At 47.4% G+C, this 18,569-nt stretch overlaps 1 protein-coding gene across 5 annotated transcripts in view; it reads left to right on the forward strand.

The window, feature by feature from the left end:
• Positions 1–473: 473 nt before the first annotated feature.
• Positions 474–18,569, forward strand: part of LRRC49 (leucine rich repeat containing 49) — a 65,116-nt gene continuing 47,020 nt past the window's right edge. For 2 of the 5 annotated variants that reach the window (XR_014785308.1, XM_084816737.1), the window contains exons 1-5: positions 474–602; positions 4,625–4,687; positions 5,670–5,757; positions 12,518–12,709; positions 15,417–15,507. Coding sequence is in view for 4 of the 5 variants with exons in the window: in XM_084816737.1 (XP_084672863.1) it covers positions 546–602; positions 4,625–4,687; positions 5,670–5,757; positions 12,518–12,709; positions 15,417–15,507 (491 nt within the window). In the remaining variant the exon portion in view is untranslated. The remainder of the gene's footprint in view (positions 603–4,624; positions 4,688–5,669; positions 5,758–12,517; positions 12,710–15,416; positions 15,508–18,569) is intronic. The other 3 variants (XM_084816738.1, XM_084816739.1, XM_084816740.1) reach the window with 3 other exon arrangements.

The raw sequence follows: 18,569 nt of genomic DNA on the forward strand, positions 1-18,569 counted from the left end.
TGTACAACACACATGGTAAGCGCTACCCCAGAGGTAAAACAGGACCAGCGTCTCGCGCGACCCACACTTCCGGTTTCCATAGGAACGCGGCCAAATGCGTGGCAGGAGCTTCGCAAAGAACGGTGTTGGTGAGGAAGCCGCTCTACGGTCTGCCACTAGAGTGCCCCGTCCGTCCATCTGTCTATCTCGCTACGCCCCTCGCTCCGTTGGCCGCCCCTCACATTCAGTCGGGAACCCGAAATGTCTATAGTTCCATCGCATCCTTGTTCTCTTGGGGAGAGGCGTTTCGATTGGCCCGCAGCGTCAGCGGCGGAGTCCGTCGGCCACGCCCCCTTCCCGCGAGTCTCTCCTCCACTTCTTTTACCTCAGGCGGTGACCGTGGAATGCTGAGAGGCGGAAAGGGAGAAAACGAGAGGGCGGGCAGAGCGTCCCCCGGAAGCGGGGGTTGCTATGGTGATTGCCCAGCGGCTTCCGGGGAGGGAGGAGGAGGAGGAGAGAGCGGCGGGTTCCGCCCGAGGTGGCCGCCGAGGCTGGAGCCCGTTGCCATGGTGCCCAGCAAATGCCGCCCCGGCGCGGGGGCCCGGCCTGCACACGCCGTCTCGGTAAGCGGGGAGCCGGCGGGGGGCGGCGAGGCGAGGCCTGCGCCCCCGAAGGGCGGAGGCTGCGCGGAGCGGGGAAGCCGCCGCCCTCCGCGCCTCACCCCGCCGGCCTGCCTTTGTGGCGAAGCGTCTCCCCTCGCCATATTTTTTATTTATTTATTTATTTATTATTAAATTTATTAATCGCCCATCTGGCTGGTCACCCAGCCGCTCTGGGCGATGTACAACCCACCATAAAACAATTTAAAACAATAAAATTCTACCATAATTTTTTTTCTAAAATACCCTAACCCACCCCAAATGCCTGCCTGAACAACCACGTTTTTAATGCACGACGGAAGCTCATTAAAGAGGGGGCATGGCGGAGTTCCCTAGGGAGGGAGTTCCACAGAGTGGGGGCCACCACAGAAAAGGCCGTAGGCGGAGCCGTGGGTTGTTCATCCTCGTTTTGAGGGACCCTTCCGCCTCTCCATTTTCAGATTGCGTTGTAGTCCCGTTCAGTTGTATTCATATCATTTTTATTTGTATTTCGGTCCCAGTTCGTATGTCTAAATTCCCTGCCGGTGCATGTTCGGACAGAAAAAAGGGGCTTCCTTCTGAGTAAACACGGGGCGAAATCCAGCGTAAGACCTACTTGGAGAAGACCCGTTGAAATGACTAGGACTTAAGTTAGCCAGGACCAGTTGAGGTCTCACTCGTTTCAGTGGGTCTGTGCTACGTAGGACTTAGGTTGGGTTTTCCCCGCGTTTAGGATCGTACTTTATCATGGCTTGACAGCTGTCAGCAGTGATGGCTAAGGGTGCAAACCTATGCGTGTTTAGACAGAAAAAAGCCCTACAACTCCCAGCGTTCTCCAGCCAGCCACACTGGCTCAGGAATGCTGGGAGTTGTAGGATGTTTTTTCTGTCTAAACACGCATAGAATTGCGCCTTTTAGGGCACAATCTTATGCATATTTAGAAAAAAGGCCTCCAACTCCCGGCATGCCCTAGCCAGCATGGCTTTCTGGGGTATGCTGGGAATTGTGGGATGTTTTTTTTCTGTCTAAATATGCATAGGATTGTGCCCGTATTAATTAATTTTATATATTTGTATACATCATTCATTCATTTCTTACATTTTTATACCACCTGATAGCTGAAGCGCCCTGGGCGGCTTACAAAGATTAAAACGCATTAAAATACATTATAGATAGTATAAAAAACCATTTACATACAAACATATAAACAAACAGCATACACACAGACACACATATATCAAAACAATTTGAAACAATAAGAAAAATCCAGGACTTGATTAAAAACCTGCCTTTCCAGGTAGAAAGCTCTCTCAAGGCAGATTACAGAAAATGAAGGCCAATGTTTTGCCTGTGTCTGTCTTCTGTGTATTTTCAACTGGTGTGTTTTGCAACGTGCTAGTGTGCAACCACATATGAATATGCAATGCACAAATGGCACCCACATGCTCCTAAAGAGCACTGTCAAAGCACCCTGACGTGTGCAAATCAGGCATACAAAATATCCATAAGACACATGCAGAACAGGTGCTCGAAAAATGCTTTGCATGAGCATCTTGCATATTTTGTGTGCTTTATGTGTGAGTGATGTGCACATTTTTTTGTATCTGTGGCTTTGTTGGTATGTTTATGTATTATATGTGTGTGTGTTTTGTGGGAGTCTTATATGTGTCTGGAGTCTGCTTTGTGGGTATATTCGCATGTATGTTTTGCATGCATGTGTTGTGGGTGTCATGTGTGTATTGTGTGTGCATGTGTTCCGTGTGTGTGTGTGTGTGCATTTTGCATGTGTGTGTTTATGTCTGTGTGTAAATACATGCAAAACACCCAGCCACATCCGAAACACACACATGCAAACATGTTTTGCATGTATGCATGTTCACAGCATGCATGTGCAACCTGCATACCGTGTGTCTTGTCTGTGTATTATGCGTCTGTCTATTGTCAGTGACGTGGGGCAGAACATTTTCCAGTGTTTAATTTTTCCATGGAAAAATGTCCTTTTCATACGTTTATTAGTAAAAATTAATGTACACCGATTGTAAATACACTATTAAACGAACTTGGCTGTTTCAAAGTTGTAATTAATGTTTTTCAAGTGATTATGCCTAGCAAGTGGTTGAGAATACATATATGTCACTGAAATACATATATGTTTCAGAGTGAAATGGAAATAATACATAGTGGCAGTGAGACTAAAGGTGCCCCAACAACCTCAGTGCAAGAGAGCTGAACTCTGTCCAAATAGATGAGTCGTTGTCATATCATGCACAGTTTTGGGTTGTTAAAATTAATTAGTGTCTCAACGGTTTTCAGTACCTTAGGTTTTTTCCCTTAAATTTCAAAATGTATGGGAATAACATGCAATTTTCTTTACATTTTTAGAAGTATTCCAATAAAAATTCTACGAATATAACATTTAAATCACCCTATCGGGATAGGCAGCTGCCTCTGAACTCGGAGGCGACTGCCTGTCCAATGCAGGGCAGGAGCACCGCAGAGGGATCTTCCCCTCTGTGCTTCAACCACCCTGCATTCGTGGCTAGACAGCTGATTTTGGCTGTCTAGCTGTGGGAAGTTGGAGCGGGGGGCAGGGCGGACACTGGACGATCCATAGGAAGCATCAGAACAGCACGTCCACCTGCCACGCCCCTGGGAACACCCAGTTTTTGCCGCTCCTTGTTCCTCTTATGGGCGCAGAGTGCGGGGCCAATCCGCACTGCCTACGAGGCAGTGCAGTAGGGGGTGGAGGTCGGCTCTCAGGGAACTGACCTATCCTATGGCTGTCTAGCCGCTGACTACCAGCCATAGGATTGCTCCCTACGTATGCCTTAGAAAGAATCCACCCTCCCTGATATTCCAGGTCAAATACTTGTGGTATATTGGGACAAAAAAATTACATGTGTTCCTTTTTTTAGCTTTTTTAACAAAACGAAATACAAGTAAAATAAACCTGCTAAACTAGATTGTTCTAGGGTAGCCTTCGACAAGTTGGTGCCCTCCAGATGTTTTGGACCTCAACTCCCATCAGCCCCAGCCAGCATAACCTATGGTCAGGAATGCTGGGAGTTGTAGTCCAGAACATTAGGTTGGATATGTTAGGGCATCAGAACATTTTCTGATGTAAATGGAAAGTTTTCCTGTGCAATTACCCTATTCAATTTCCCCCTGGAAAACCCACTTCACTGTATATTATACATGTGTTATGTATATTTGTGTGTATTCTGTACATGTGTTTTATTCCTGTGTTGTGTGTGCAACTGTAGGACACAGAGGGATATATCTATCATGGGATCCTAATTTTTCAAGGCACCATCATGATGCAGTAGTATGCTCTGGTGAAGAGTTGGGGAATCAGTTTAGCAAATGCTGCACTATTTGTTCCTGTTGTATTATAGGCACTGCAATAAGATTTACTTATGTTTAGTGCTAAGAGCAAAGATTCACCTTAAACAGAAAGGCCATTCAGTTGTAATTCTAAACCATGGTTTAGTGATTCCAGAATAAGCAGGGAGAAATCTTGAGCATATGCATGCTGTGTTATGCTTGGGTGCCGAGATTAGTCACAGTGTGCAAGCAAACCATGGTTTGCTGATCTGTCTAAATCCCGCAAACTATGGGTTGCAGAGCATGGTTTGAGGAGGAAGCGTGTGAGCCCAAAGCTCATGCCTACTTGTTCTTGTAATGCTAAATCTTGGTCTAGCATTATGTCTGAATAGCCACAGATTGGCCCTTGCCTTGGAATTGCGTAATTTATGTGTTTTATCAAAGTATACCTAATTGTGTATAACAATTTCAGGGTTAAGTTCTTAAAAATACTTGGGTTCTCAAATGGGAGGTTTGCTTCAAATTGGAGTATCTATTACTTGTGGACATTTAATCAGCACGATCAATTTAGATATGCTGTTTTGCCTATAGAAAGAACATTCCTTTTTGTCTAATGTTCTTCACCTTCTGTTTTTTAAATTTTATGTTCCTGAAAGTTATTAATACCACTTTCCAATTTGCAGGCTAACAATTATGGGCTTCATTTGGTTCTCCAAAGCACATCGGCAGCAGAAAGAACCAAACCTGTGAGACCTGAATTTTTATTATCAAAATATAGAGAACCCAAATGTTCCAATCTGTACAGTGGTGTAGTGTACTTTGTATTTTGTGAAGTCTTGTGATGTCTGTGCAATACTTTGTATGAAAATGTCCATATTTTCTTCTTTTTGCTGTTAAAATTATCATGATAAGTAATTGCATGACCCCTGTTCTAGACAATATATTTTGTATCTGCTAAGTACATCTACTTATGTGTTGAAATTAATAAAGCTATTCTTAAACAGATAACCAGTAGACGTGTTTAATCCTATTTTATATATAATACACTTTGGCACAGACTTAAAGCATCTGACCTTCTATTATTACTAGATGAGCCAGAGTCATAAGCCAAGAACAAACAATAGCTTATGGCTCTGGCTTGTCGGGGGAGTGATATACCAGGATTCACACATCATGATATAAAACCTTAGGCAGAAGTTTCGCGGTTTGTTTAGCCACTCATGTTTGGAGAGTGAGAGCAGTCAAGAAACATGCACGAGCATGCTGGATTGTTCACATTAAGCCAGAATTCTTCAGAATTGTGACATGTGGAAGCAGCCACTACCTCTTATCCCTTCTCCAATCCGGTTCATCACATTCCCCATCCCCCAGTCTTGCACTCCTTTTGTTATAATTTTTTTTAAACAAACAAGATATTAATTTAGCTGGTATCAAAAATATCCTGCAACAATGCAAGAATAGAAAGGAGAAAAAACAAAGCAGTTAAGGGCTTGATCCTATGCATGTTTAGACAGAGAAAAGGCCTACAATTCCCAGTATGCCCCAGCCAGCATGCCCATGGCTGGCTGGGGCATGTCGGGAGTTGTAGGCCTTTTTTCTGTCAAAATATGCATAGGATTGTGCTCTAAGTGTCATAAATAACTGCCACCACGTGACCGTCTCTAGTGCAGTGCTTATAACATGCTTGCACTGAAGTGTAATTGTGTTGAAATATGTTTTTTGTTGCAGCTTGAGTTCAGATTACACAAAGAGCAACCCTATCTTCACAACAGATTCTTGCAGCATGATCTGGAAAAGAACTATTCAGGAAAACTAGGTAATGTTGGAAGATGGACTCTTTCTAAAATTATGCATGCTAACTATGAAAAGAAAATATGTGTTTATAGTGGTTGCATACTTGGGCCAATTTGCACAATCACTGCAACCCACCGTGGCTTATTTAAGCCACAGTGGTGTCAGGAGCGCTCTAGCTGCCTCTTGCAGTCCCCACCAATAGCCAACTCAGGACACAAACGACGAGGAATTATTTCTGAGACTTTATTCCTTTATGACTCTTTCAGAATACTAATCAATTAATACTAATCAAGATCCTCCCTCTTTCCCTTGGGTCCTCGGGACGTGATCGTTGTTTTCACGCCAAACGAGTGCTACGCCTCGTTTCTGCATCCTCCTCCTGTCGTCGCTCCCTGCGTCTGCGCCGAGCGTCCAGCAAGCCCCCCTCCAGCGCTCTCTCACTGCCAGGGTCACTATCTATCCCAGGAATGCTGGCAGGAGGAATCTCTGCCAGCTGCTGTGCCTGTGAGGGATGAGTGAGCTCCTCTCCCATGGATTGCTGTTCCTCCTCGGAATCAGAACTGCTCTGGGGCTCTATTGGCTCAGTTTCCACCCTGACATCATCCCCGCTCCCATGAGGCCCCCCCTCGTGCTCCTCCCCTGGGGCCCTGGGTTTGTGGGGGTACAGCTGGTGGAAATGCCTCAGCAGCAACAGAGCATGCACATTTTCCGTGGGTTCCCAGGATCGCTCATCTGGCCCATACCCCTTCCGGTCCACCAGATATTGCAGGTGGCCACGAGAAAGGTGGAAGTCCAGAATCTCCATGACCTCAAACTCGTCCTCCCCCTCCACCAGCACTGGCGGCGGGGGGGAGCCGGCCGAGCGATGAGGGTCACCAGAAACCAGGGGGGACAGCAAAGACTGATGAAAAACAGGATGGATCTTCATGGAGGGGGGGAGAGCCAGGCGAAAAGCAACAGGGTTAATCTGGGCCATAATCTGGAAAGGCCCCGTGTGGCGAGGCGCGAGCTTCCTTGCGGGCGAGTGAGAGGGGAGGTATTGGGTGGACAACCAAACTCAGTCCCCCAGTTGCAGAGACGGACCCGGCTGGCTCCGCCAGTCCGCAGAGGCCTTGTAGGCTGTCTTGGCTTGCTCGAGGGAGTCCCGTAAGAGGTGGTGTACCGCTTGCAACTCCTCTAAAAAGTCATGGGCCACTGGCACCGAAGAGGGAGCTAGGGTGGACGGGAAAACCTTGGGGTGGTAACCAAATTGGCAAAAAATGGAGTTTGGTGGGTGGAAGTATGGCAGGCATTGTTATAAGCAAATTCTGAGAAAGGCAGCAAGGAACACCAGTCATCTTGCTAGTATTTGACATAACAGCACAAATATTGCTCCAGAGTCACATTGGTGCGCTCGGTTGACTGTCCGTCTGTGGATGGTGGGCGGAGGAAAGACGGAGCGTCACATGGAGAAGGCCAAGTAGCTCCCTCCAGAAATGGGCAGTGAATTGGGCCCCCCTATCTGAAATGAGACCCTCAGGCAATCTGTGGAGCTGGAAAACATGTGCCAAAAAAAAGCTCCGCCTTCTCCCTGGCTGTGGGCAACCCAGAGCAGGGGATGAAATGGGCCATCTTAGAAAACAAATCCACCACCACCAGAATAGTGGTCTTACCATGTGAGCGAGGCAAGTCAGTGATGAAGTCAAGGAAGAGCAGTTTCCAAGGTCCTGAGGGGTTGGCAGGGGGTGAAGCAGTCCTATGGGCCTGCCTGAGGGGGCCTTCGCCTGTTGGCAGGTTGGGCAGGAGGCGACATAGGTCTTGACGTCCCGACACACACGAGGTCACCAAAAATCCGTGCAGGGTCTTGGTGAAGCCAAAATGCCCAGCGGTGGGGGACTCGTGGCACTGATGGAGGACCTTCTCATGGAGGGGTCTAGAAGGCACATAGACCCGGCCAGAATGGTAAAGCAGGCCACCTTGCAAAGAGAAGGGGGTAGAGTGGGGGAGGCCAGAGGCTAGCCCCAATTCCTCCACTTTTGTGTGGACAAAAGCATCCTGAGCCTGTTCAGAGTGATTAAGTTCCTCCCAAGAGTGAGGTACCGCAGCTGCCGCCAGGCTCGGGGGGGGAAGAATCAGAGGGGGGGGATTTCCCAGCTTACGAGAAAGAGCATCTGTTTGTAGGTTGTTGGAGGCCTTCACATGGCAAATCTTAAGATGGAACCGGGGAAAAAAAAGTGACCACCTAATCTGCCGCTGGTTTAAGGCACGGGCTGTCTGAAGATGTTCGAGGTTGTGATGGTCAGTTCTAACTTCGACTGGGTGCTGTGCCCCCTCCAGAAGATGACGCCAGGTCTCCAAAGCGGACTTGATGGCCAACAGTTCCTTCTCCCAGATGGTATAATTCCTTTCAGACATGTTCAGCTTCCTGGAGTGGTAGGCGCAGGGTTGCAACCTGCTGCCCGCCCGATCTGGCTGAAAAAGCACCGCCCCCCGCAAAGTCAGAGGCATCAGTTTGCACTGCAAAAGGCTTCCTCGGGTTGGGATGTAACAGGATCAGCTCAGAACTAAAAAGCTTCTTAAGTTCCTCGAAAGCCTGTTGGGCAGATGCCGTCCAATGAAAAGGAGATTTCCTGCCCTTAAGGAGGTCCGTCAGAGGAGATGTCAGCTGAGCAAAGCTGGGCAAGAACTTTCTGTAAAAATTGGCAAACCCCAGAAAACGTTGCAAGTCCTTCTTGGTGGATGGAGCCTGCTAGGAGAGGACAGCCTGGACCTTTGCAGGATCCATCCTGATACCGTCAGCTGAGATAATGTAACCAAGATTGTCCAAAGAGGTGAGGTCAAACGCACATTTCTCCAGCTTGTCATAAAGATGGTTCTCGTGGAGGCGCTGGAGGACGGTGGAGACATGGTGCTGATGGGCGTGGGGGTCCTCAGAAAATATAAGTAAATCATCGAGATACACAATGAGGAAAGTGTCCAAATAGTCCCGGAAGATGGCATTCATAAAACGCGAAAACGTGGGGGCGAGCCCAAACAGCATCACTGGGTATTCAGTACTGTACTGGATGCCGAAACAGGTCTTCCACTCATCCCCCTCCCGGATGCGAATCAGATTGTAGGCGCCACGCAGGTCCAACTTTGTGAAAATCTTGGCTCGCCCCAGGCACTCCAGCATCTCCGGTATGAGGGGGAGGGTGTACTTGTCGGGGATTGAGACCGAATTCAATGCTCTGAAATTGTGCACTGGGTGGAGTTCTCTGGATTTTTTGCGCACAAACGTGGTAGGGGCGCAGGCGGGGGAGGAGGAGGGGCGAATGAAGCCACGTCTGAGGTTTGTGTCCAAAAACTCCTGCAGAGCTCGAAGTTCCGGCTCCGACATTGAATACAGCCGGCGAGCGGGGATGGTTGCCCCAGGAATGAGGTTAATGGCACAGTCAAAAGGGTGGTTTCGGGGGGAGCTGGTCGGCCTCCTTCTTGTTGAAAACATCCCGAAAAGCCGCATACTTCTCTGGGAGGATCATGGTAGCTGAAGAACTGCCAGAAGCAGACGAGGGAGAGGAAAGGGTTAAGGCCTGGACTGGGACTGGCGCCTCGGACGGGAGGCAGTGCTCTCGGCAGTAGGGAGATGCAAGCTCCACTTGCTGAAGCCCCTAAGAAATCCAAGGATTATGCTTAAAGAGCCAGGAAACACCCAGCACGATTGAGTATTGGGGAACCTTGGCCAAGTGAAACTGAATCTGCTCAACGTGGGACTGGGCCCGCAGAGTGAGCAGAGCTGTAATTCGGGTCACCACGCCTGAAGAAAGAGGATGCCCATCGATGGTCTCCACTGCCAAGGGGGCAGGAAGAGGCAGGGTAGGAATCTTGTGGAAGAGAGCGAATGTTTCATCCATGAAACTGGTTGTAGCCCCAGAGTCCACTAAAGCTAGGGCCTCCACCTCACCCCACTGGGAGGAGTGGAGGTGAACATGCAGTGGCAGATGGGAGGGGGGGATTGCGGAAGGCACCCACCTGGTGGGGAACCGACCCCCACACTGGAGACCCCCAACAGGCTTGGGGGGCAGCCTAGTCAGGCCAGGAGATGAGGAGGAGGAAGGACAGGAGGGGGAGGCAGTGGGGCTGCGGGTCTAGCGCGGCAGGTTTTGGCGAAATGTCCCAGCTTTCCACACCGAAAGCATCGGCGCTCCACGTGCCGCCGCTCTAGTTCTAGGGGGAGGGGGCAGGAAACGTGGGGGAATGGGAGGAGGGAAATCTCGGCCCCTGGTGCCCCACCGGATCTGCCGGCGCCCCGCCGGATCTGCCGGCGCCCCTCCAGCCGACTATCTATCTGGAGGCAGGTCTGGATGAGGTCCTCCAAAGTAGGCGGGCTAGGCGTGCGTGCCAACTCATCCAAGATCTCGTCGTTCAAACCGTCCAAAAACTGAGCCACCAGCGTGGCATCATTCCACTGTAAATCCTGCATCAGCAACCAAAAAGTTGTCGCGTAGCTGGAAACTGAGTCCTTCCCCTTCCTGAGGTGGCGAATCTCCCGAGAAGCCGTCTGTGTGCGCAGGGGGTCACCGAAAAAACTGGCCATCGCTGTCATGAAACCTTGATAGTCCCTGAACAAGGGGTCATTAGCGAGAAGAAGCCCCAAAGCCCATTTAGCTGCCACGCCTGAAAGTAGGTTAATGATGAAGCCCACACGAACCTGTTCTGTCAGGAAATCCTCAGGTCGGAGGCGCATGTACAGCTCCAATTGGGCCCTGAAAATCTGAAAAAGTCCTTTCTCATCAGAAAACTTCTCTGGCAGAGCCACCGGGCACTTGCGGCAGGGGGGTATTGGAGGTGGTGGGGGTTGAACCGCAGCTTGCAGATTCTGTATGGCAGTCGTCAGTTGAGCCACTTGATCACGAAGAGCCTGGTTCTCTTGCGCCAGAGCTTGCACCGCCGAGTCCATGGCAGCCTCCAGAGGCAGTAGGAGCAGAGAGTGAAAAAAAGGAATGGGGACCAAGCTGTCAGGAGCGCTCTAGCTGCCTCTTGCAGTCCCCACCAATGGCCAACTCAGGACACAGACGACGAGGATTCTTTCCAAGGCTTTATTCCTTTATTACTTTATGACTCTTTCAGAATACTAATCACTAGTGACAAAGCAAGGAAAAGCACTGGGGAAAGAATGCAGAGTAGCCTAAGCTCCAGATAAGGCAGTTGGTCCCTGTTTGAAGGAGAATCACGGGAAGACCCTGAACTTATTGGCTAGGGAGAGATCCTCCCTTGGGTCCTTGGGACGCGACTGTTGTTTGCGCGCCAAACAAGCGCTACACCTCCTTTCTGCGTCCTCCATCTGTCGTCGCTCCCTGCGTCTGCGCCGAGCATCCAGCAAGCCCCCCTCCAGTGCTCTCTCACTGCCAGGGTCACTATCTATCCCAGGAATGCTGGCAGGAGGAATCTCTGCCAGCTGCTGTGCCTGTGAGAGATGAGGGTGCTCCTCTCCCATGGATTGCTGTTCCTCCTCAGAATCAGAACTGCTCTGGGGCTCTATTGGCTCAGTTTCCACCCTGACAGGTGGGCTGCAGCATGTGCAAGTGGCTGTTTTGAATATTCAACCCCTTGTTGCGGGGGAGGGGTTGGGGTGGCATGGTTTGTTGTTTTGTCTGAAGCTGGACTGCAGGGCTAACCCTCCAATAGTCTGTGGGTTATTTGAGGGTTGTTTAACCCTCAAACAACCCCTGCTGTCCAAGTTCAGATAACACAACAAACCATGGTAACCCCCCCCGGCCAAGGGATTGAATATGCAAAATGGCTGCTTACATGTGCTGCAACCCACCGTGGCTTAAATAAGCCAATAAATAAGCCAGTAAGACAAGCTGGATTGCAATGATCATGAGAACTGGCCCCTTATGTGTAAGACCGTTTTTCACTGTTTCTTGAAATAGAGCTACCTGTAGGCAAAATGGAGGGAGAAACTGTAGTTTTAGTGCAACTTCTCAATTCTCACAGCAAATACAGTTGTGGTGGATTTCCTGGTGCTACTTTAGTGGTCCCTGCAGGAAACAAGTAAAAGAAGGGCCGATAGACCAGTGGAGATGTTTGGGTAAGACTCAGTCTAATAAGGTTCTTAAGTGTTTTTGCATGGGTGTTCAAAGACACAGATCATCCACAGTCGATGTGTTTGCTGTGGGAAATAATTGTGTACCCATAGTAATTATGAACATAAGATAAAGATGTAAGAAGAGCCATGCTGCATCAGACCAAAGGTCTATGTAGTCTACACAGTGGCCAGCCAGATCACAAGCAGAACATGAGTGCAAATAGCATCCTCCTGCTTGTGTTCACCAGCAGCTGGTATAAAGAGGCACACTGCCTCTGGTAGTGGAGATAATGCATAGCCATCATGATTAGTAGCCACTGATAGCCGTATCCGCCATGAGGATAATTGTGAAGCTGTTCTTTTATATGGGGGGTGGTTGTGAGGATAAAATGGAGTGGGGAGAAGCAGGATTGATGCTGTGAGTTTAGAAGAAGGGTAGGCTTAGAAGAGTAATAAAAGATATCAGCTTTGATGTTTCCAAATACTCTTTGCAAAGGAATATGTTAATACTCAGAATTTAAATTCTAGCAGGTATAATTGTTTGATGAATGACATTGTTTGTCTGCAGATATATCTTATGTATGTTTACACAGAGGTCTGTCACACTGATTTCAAAGGGACTTGCTCCCAAGTTAATGTCCATAGGATTGCAGTGTTAGTTTAATCTTTGGTAATATACTGTACTGTGGTGATGTCAAAATCCTTATTTTGTTTTGCTCCTCCCCGCCCGCAGATGGCAGATTAAGCCCTTTATCACGCAGCAAAAAGTTGTACGTCCCTGTATCAACTAATTTTGCAGATATTCCTGGCCTGGAGCTGAAATATGGTGCAGGCTCTCTGGCAGCTTTTGGCGATTGCTCTTTTCCTAACCCTTCAAAATACAGAATTCAACAGACCTGTCATAGCACCAGTGGAAATATTCCAGGTAACTGATGTGAATTAGTTTGGGGGAGAGATAAAGTAGAAGTCCTATCATTGATTTTCAAATAGTACATCTAATTCCATTGGGCTGGGTAGAAGGAGAGGTGAGACAGTGAGACCCATTCCATTGGCCTGTCTGGACCACCCACTGTTTGGTTCCTTATTTCACTGAAGTGTCTCCTGCAACGGCTGCTCCACCTGATTATTATGTAGGAAAGTGATGGTACCTGAATTTGCTTTTTCTCTCCTTCCTACTCTGTTCTTTTTCCCTTTTGTATCATATCTTAAATCATTAGCCTGTACTATAAAATCTGAGCCACCTTGAGGGTGTTGACAGAAATATAACTAGATTAAGGTGCAATCCTATGAATATTTAGACAGAAAAAAGTCCTACAGTTCCCAGCACTCCCCATTCACCCATGTTGGCTCAGGAATACTGAGTTGTAAGACTTTTTTCTGTTTAAGGATTGTGCCCTAAGTAAGTAAAAGCTGCAGGACAAGGCCCTCACATATTCCCTAGTTCCGGCCAGCACATTTTGCTTGCCTCTATCTTGTAACTGCTACATATGATGAAAATGAAAACACTTGGCTGGATTTCAAGCAGTATTTTGAAAAACCTGAAGCTGGGATGGGCACTGGGAGTCTGTGATGAGATCCCAGGTCTGCCCTGTGGTTCTGACCCTCCTCCTATAATGGCCACTGTATCCTCCTTTTCCTTTCTGTTGTGCAGTCCTATGCCTCTTTATTCTAAGTTTTTATTAGATTTATATTCTGCCTATCCTCTAAGGAGCTCAAGGTAGCATATATGCTCTGATTTTATCCTTATAATAATCCTGTGATGCAGATTAGGCTGAGAGATAACCTGGAATTACAGGCAAGCATGGTCTGGGAGAACAAAATGAAGCGGGACATACGCTGATAGAATTTTGCCAAGACAACTCACTGCACATAACAAACACTCTCTTCCAACAACCTAAGAGACGACTTTATACATGGACTTCACCACATGGTCGACACCGAAATCATATTGACTACATCGTTTGTGGCCAAAGGTGGTGGACATCTATATAGTCGGTAAAAACAAGACCTGGAGCTGACTGTAGTTCAGATCACGAACTTCTTATTGCACAATTTAGACCCAGACTAAAGAGAATAGGGAAGACCCACAGATCAGTTAGATATGAGCTCACTAATATTCCTCATGAATATCCAGTGGAGGTGAAGAATAGATTTAAGGGACTAGATTTAGTAGATAGGGTCCCAGAAGAACTATAGACAGAAGTTCGCAATATTGTTCAGGAGGCAGCAACAAAAAACGTCCCAAAGAAAAAGAAAACCCAGAAGGCAAGATGGCTGTCTGCTGAGATACTGGAAGCAGCCCAAGGAAGAAGGAAAGCAAAAGGCAACAGTGATAGGGGGAGATATGCCCAATTAAATGCAAAATTCCAGAGGTTAGCCAGAAGAGATAAGGAATTATTTTTAAACAAGCAATGCGAGGAAGCGGAAGAAAATATAATAGGAAGGACAAGAGACCTCTTCCAGAAAATCAGAAACATCGGAGATAAATTCCAGGCAAAAATGGGTGTGATCAAAAACAAAGATGGCAAGGACCTAACAGAAGCAGAAGAGATCAAGAAAAGGTGGCAAGAATATACAGAAGATCTATATAGGAAGGATAATATTGGGGATAGATTTGACAGTGTGGTCAGTGAGTTAGAGCCAGACATCCTGAAGAGTGAGGTTGACTGGGCCTTAAGAAGCATTGAATGGGCCTTAAGAAGAACCTATGGCTGTGTGAACTGGACCATAAGGAAGGCTGAGCGAAGGAAGATAGATGCTTTTGAACTATGGTGTTGGAGGAAAATTCTGAGAGTGCCTTGGACTGCAAGAAGATCAAACCAGTCCATACTCCAGGAAAGAAAGCCAGGAACTGCTCACTTGAGGGAATGATATTAAAGGCAAAACTGAGGTACGTTGGCCACATAATGAGAAGACAGGATACCCTGGAGAAGATGGTGATGCTAGGGAAAGTGGAAGGCCAAAGGAAGAGGGGCCGACCAAGGGCAAGATGGATGGATGATATTCTGGAGGTGACGGACTCGACCTTGGGGTAGCTGGGAGTGGCGACGGCCGACAGGAAGCTCTGGCGTGGGCTGGTCCATGAAGTCACGAAGAGTCGGAAGCGACTGAGCGAATAAACAACAAAAAGGTCATCCAGTGAGATTCATGGCTGAGCAGGGATTTGAACTGGGATCTCCCCAGTCCCAGGCTGACATTGTAATTGCTGCAGCATGCTGGCTCACTTTATTTTCCCTACTCTCTTTCTGTTGTGCGTTCTGTGCTGCTGGCTTCTGGCTTCTGGCAAACAAGCTTATGATACTTTTATTTATTTAGATATATAGGTCTTAGGATAAATACCAAAAACCTCTTCTTCCCTCACCCAACAGTCTTTCCCCCATAACCCCGAATTCTTTTTCTCTGGGTAGTTCAGACTCCATCATCTTACGTGTGAAGTTAGGACATATATTGGTCCTCTTTATCATTCTGCAGGATATCTCTAGTCTAGAATTGGAGCCTTAGTACCAAGTCACTCACATGCAGTAGGAGAGCCAGTTAGGCATATGCATTGTCCGATAGTAAAATGGTTGTAATTTGTAAAATGTTTTCTGTCATTTTTGTAGTTAAATATTTATGGCTTTCCCCCCTATTAGATAATATCACTTATGGGAACACTGCCTTTCCCCTGGTGCACCGTACTGCAGAAGAGAAAACCCAACACTCTGACAGGTTGACCCTTGAAAGGTAAGGATAGAATGGGCATGCTGTGCTTTTTGTAGTCCTAAGTATGTTAATTTGAAAGGAACATTTATTAAATCCATGGTATTTAATAACACTTACAGCACAATCAAAACGTCTCTTTCTGCTTCATTGACTACGCTAAAGCCTTTGGTTGTGTGGATCACAACAAACTGTGGCAAATTCTTAAAGAGATGGGAGTACCAGACCACCTTACCAGTCTCCTGAGAAACCTGTACGAGGGTCAAGAAGCAGCAGTAAGAACCAGACATGGAACAACTGGTTGGTTCCAAATTGGGAAAGGAGTACGACAAGGCTGCATATTGTCGCCCTGCTTATTTAACTTATATGCAGAGTACATCATGAGAAACGCCGGGTTGGATGAATCACAGGTCGGAATTAAGATTGCCGGGAGAATTATCAACAACCTCAGATACGCAGACGATACCACCCTAATGGCAGAAAGCGAAGAGGATCTAAAGAGCCTGTTGTTGAGGGTGAAAGTGGAGAGTGCAAAAGCTTGTTTGAAACTCAACATTAAAAAAAAAACGAAGATCATGTCATCTGGCCCCATCACTTCCTGGCATATAGAAGGGGAAGAAATGGCAGCAGTGACAGATTTTATTTTCTTGGGCTCCAAGATCACCACAGACGGTGACTGTAGCCATGAAATTAAAAGACGCTTGCTCCTTGGGAGGAAAGCTATGGCCAACCTAGACAGCATAGTAAGAAGCAGAGACATCACCTTGCCGACAAAGGTCCATCTAATCAAAGCTATGGTTTTCCCAGTAGTAACGTATGGCTGTGAGAGCTGGACTATAAGGAAGGCTGAGTGCCGAAGAATTGATGCTTTTGAACTGTGGTGCTGGAGAAGACTCTTACGAGTCCCCTGGCCTGCAAGGAGGTCAAGTCATTGGAAGGACAGATACTGAAACTGAAGCTCAAATATTTTGGCCACCTAATGCGAAGCGCAAACTCCCTGGAAAAGACCCTGATGCTGGGAAAGATTGAAGGCAAAAAGAGAAGGGGACGGCAGAAGATGAGATGGCTAGATAGCATCACCGATGCAATGAATATGAACCTGAGCACACTCCGGGAGAGAGTGCAGGACAGGAAGGCCTGGCGTGCTATGGTCCATGGGGTCACGAAGAGTCGGACACAACTGAACAACAACAGCACAATCCTATACATATCTATCTAAAAGCAAGCCCCATTGCATTCAGTGGGTATAGGATTTCAACCTTATTCATGTAGTTAGATCGGCATATGATTGCAGCCTTACAGTGCAATCCTGTACCTGTCCACTCAAAAGTCAGGCAAAAATGAATTCAATGGGACTTACTCCCAGATACATGTGTATAGGATTGCAGCCTTAGATGTCTCTGGAAAGGCCTTAAGGAGTGGTTAGCATTTAGAACTTGATTAATAGATTTGTTCAATAACTAATTTATTAAGATGTTCCCCCAGTTGTAAGAGAAATTAAGGAGAAGGAATCAGGTTTATCCGTGTCGTATTATTACTTTTAGTAAGTTACCTTAGCCACTCTTGGAAAATGTTTTAGAAGGGGAAGATACTGATCTTAAAAAGTTATAATAAATTACCAGATCATAGAGATTGTTGTTTGTGGGACATTGTTGTAGGCAAAGCACTCCAGAAAGGCATCCTACATTCCATTAAATCTGCTGCAGATGTTTACAGATGGGCGTGTGTCCGCATGTAATTTCATTCATCCTTGTGCCTGGTAGGGAGAAGCAGTTCAAACTCTATTTTCCCATTTAAAAATAATATCGACAAAAAAATGTATCTTCCCTCCTAATGGGAACATTGTTGTTCAGGGTACCAGCCAGCCTTCGCTCCATATGGTGCATGCCCCCCGCCCTAGTTTTCTGTTTTTCTTTTACAATTGACACTCAACATTCCATGGCTACTGAGCATGCTCATTCTCCATTATGTAGTTTTAGGAGGGGTTTGCTGCTGTAGGTTACTTTTTTGTTAATTAATTTATTTAATCGATCTATATAGTGCTTACCATACTTAAAAAATATCTCTAAGCAGTTGATGGGGAGTTTAAAATACATTCATTTTAAAACTGCTCTTAAAGAAGCCCTCCTTGGATCCTCAAGTTCTGAACAACTTTCGCCCAGTCTCAAATCTGCCATTTTTGGGCAAGGTGATTGAGCGGGTGGTGGCGGTGCAGTTGAAGGCACACTTGGAAGAAACTGATTATCTAGACCCATTTCAGTCGGGCTTCAGGCTTGGGCATGGGACAGAAACGGCCTTGGTCGCCTTGGTAGATGATATGAGGAGGGCTCTGGATAGGGGTGAATGCTCCTTCCTTGTTCTCCTCGACCTCTCAGCGGCTTTTGATACCGTTGACCACGGTATCCTTCTGGACCACCTGGAGGGGTTGGGCATTGGAGACACCGTATTGCAGTGGTTCCGGTCCTTCCTCTCCGGCAGGTACCAGAGGGTAGCACTTGGAGAGGAGGTTTCGGACCCGTGGCCACTTACTTGTGGGGTGCCACAGGGTTCCATCCTCTCCCCGATGCTATTTAACATCTATGTGAAGCCGCTGGGGGCTATCATCAGGAGGTCTGGGGTGCAGTGTCATCAATATGCGGATGACACGCAGCTCTATCTCTCATTCAAATCTTCACCAAGGTTGGCCGTAGAATCCCTGTCCAAATGTCTGGAGACAGTGAGTGGCTGGATGGGGAGGAATAAGCTGAAGCTGAACCCTGACAAGGCCGAGGTACTTTTGGTGGGAGACAAGAGGAGGCTGGGGGATGTTGACCTGGTGTTGAATGGGGTACGGCTACCTTTGAAAGACCAGGTCCGCAGCCTGGGGGTCATTTTGGACTCCCAGCTGTCCATGGAGGCTCAGGTGTCAGCTGTGAGCCGGACAGCACTGTATCAACTCCATCTGATACGGCGGCTGCGCCCCTTCCTTCCTGACCATCTGCTCCCATCGGTAGTACATGCCCTGGTCTCCTCTCGTTTAGACTACTGTAATGCGCTCTACGTGGGGTTACCCTTGAAGACGTTTCGGAAACTGCAGCTGGTACAGA

The sequence above is a fragment of the Heloderma suspectum genome, chromosome 11, assembly GCF_057233095.1.
Source record: "Heloderma suspectum isolate Gila_16-S chromosome 11, 16-S_ref, whole genome shotgun sequence".
Taxonomy (NCBI): Eukaryota; Metazoa; Chordata; class Lepidosauria; order Squamata; family Helodermatidae; genus Heloderma; species Heloderma suspectum.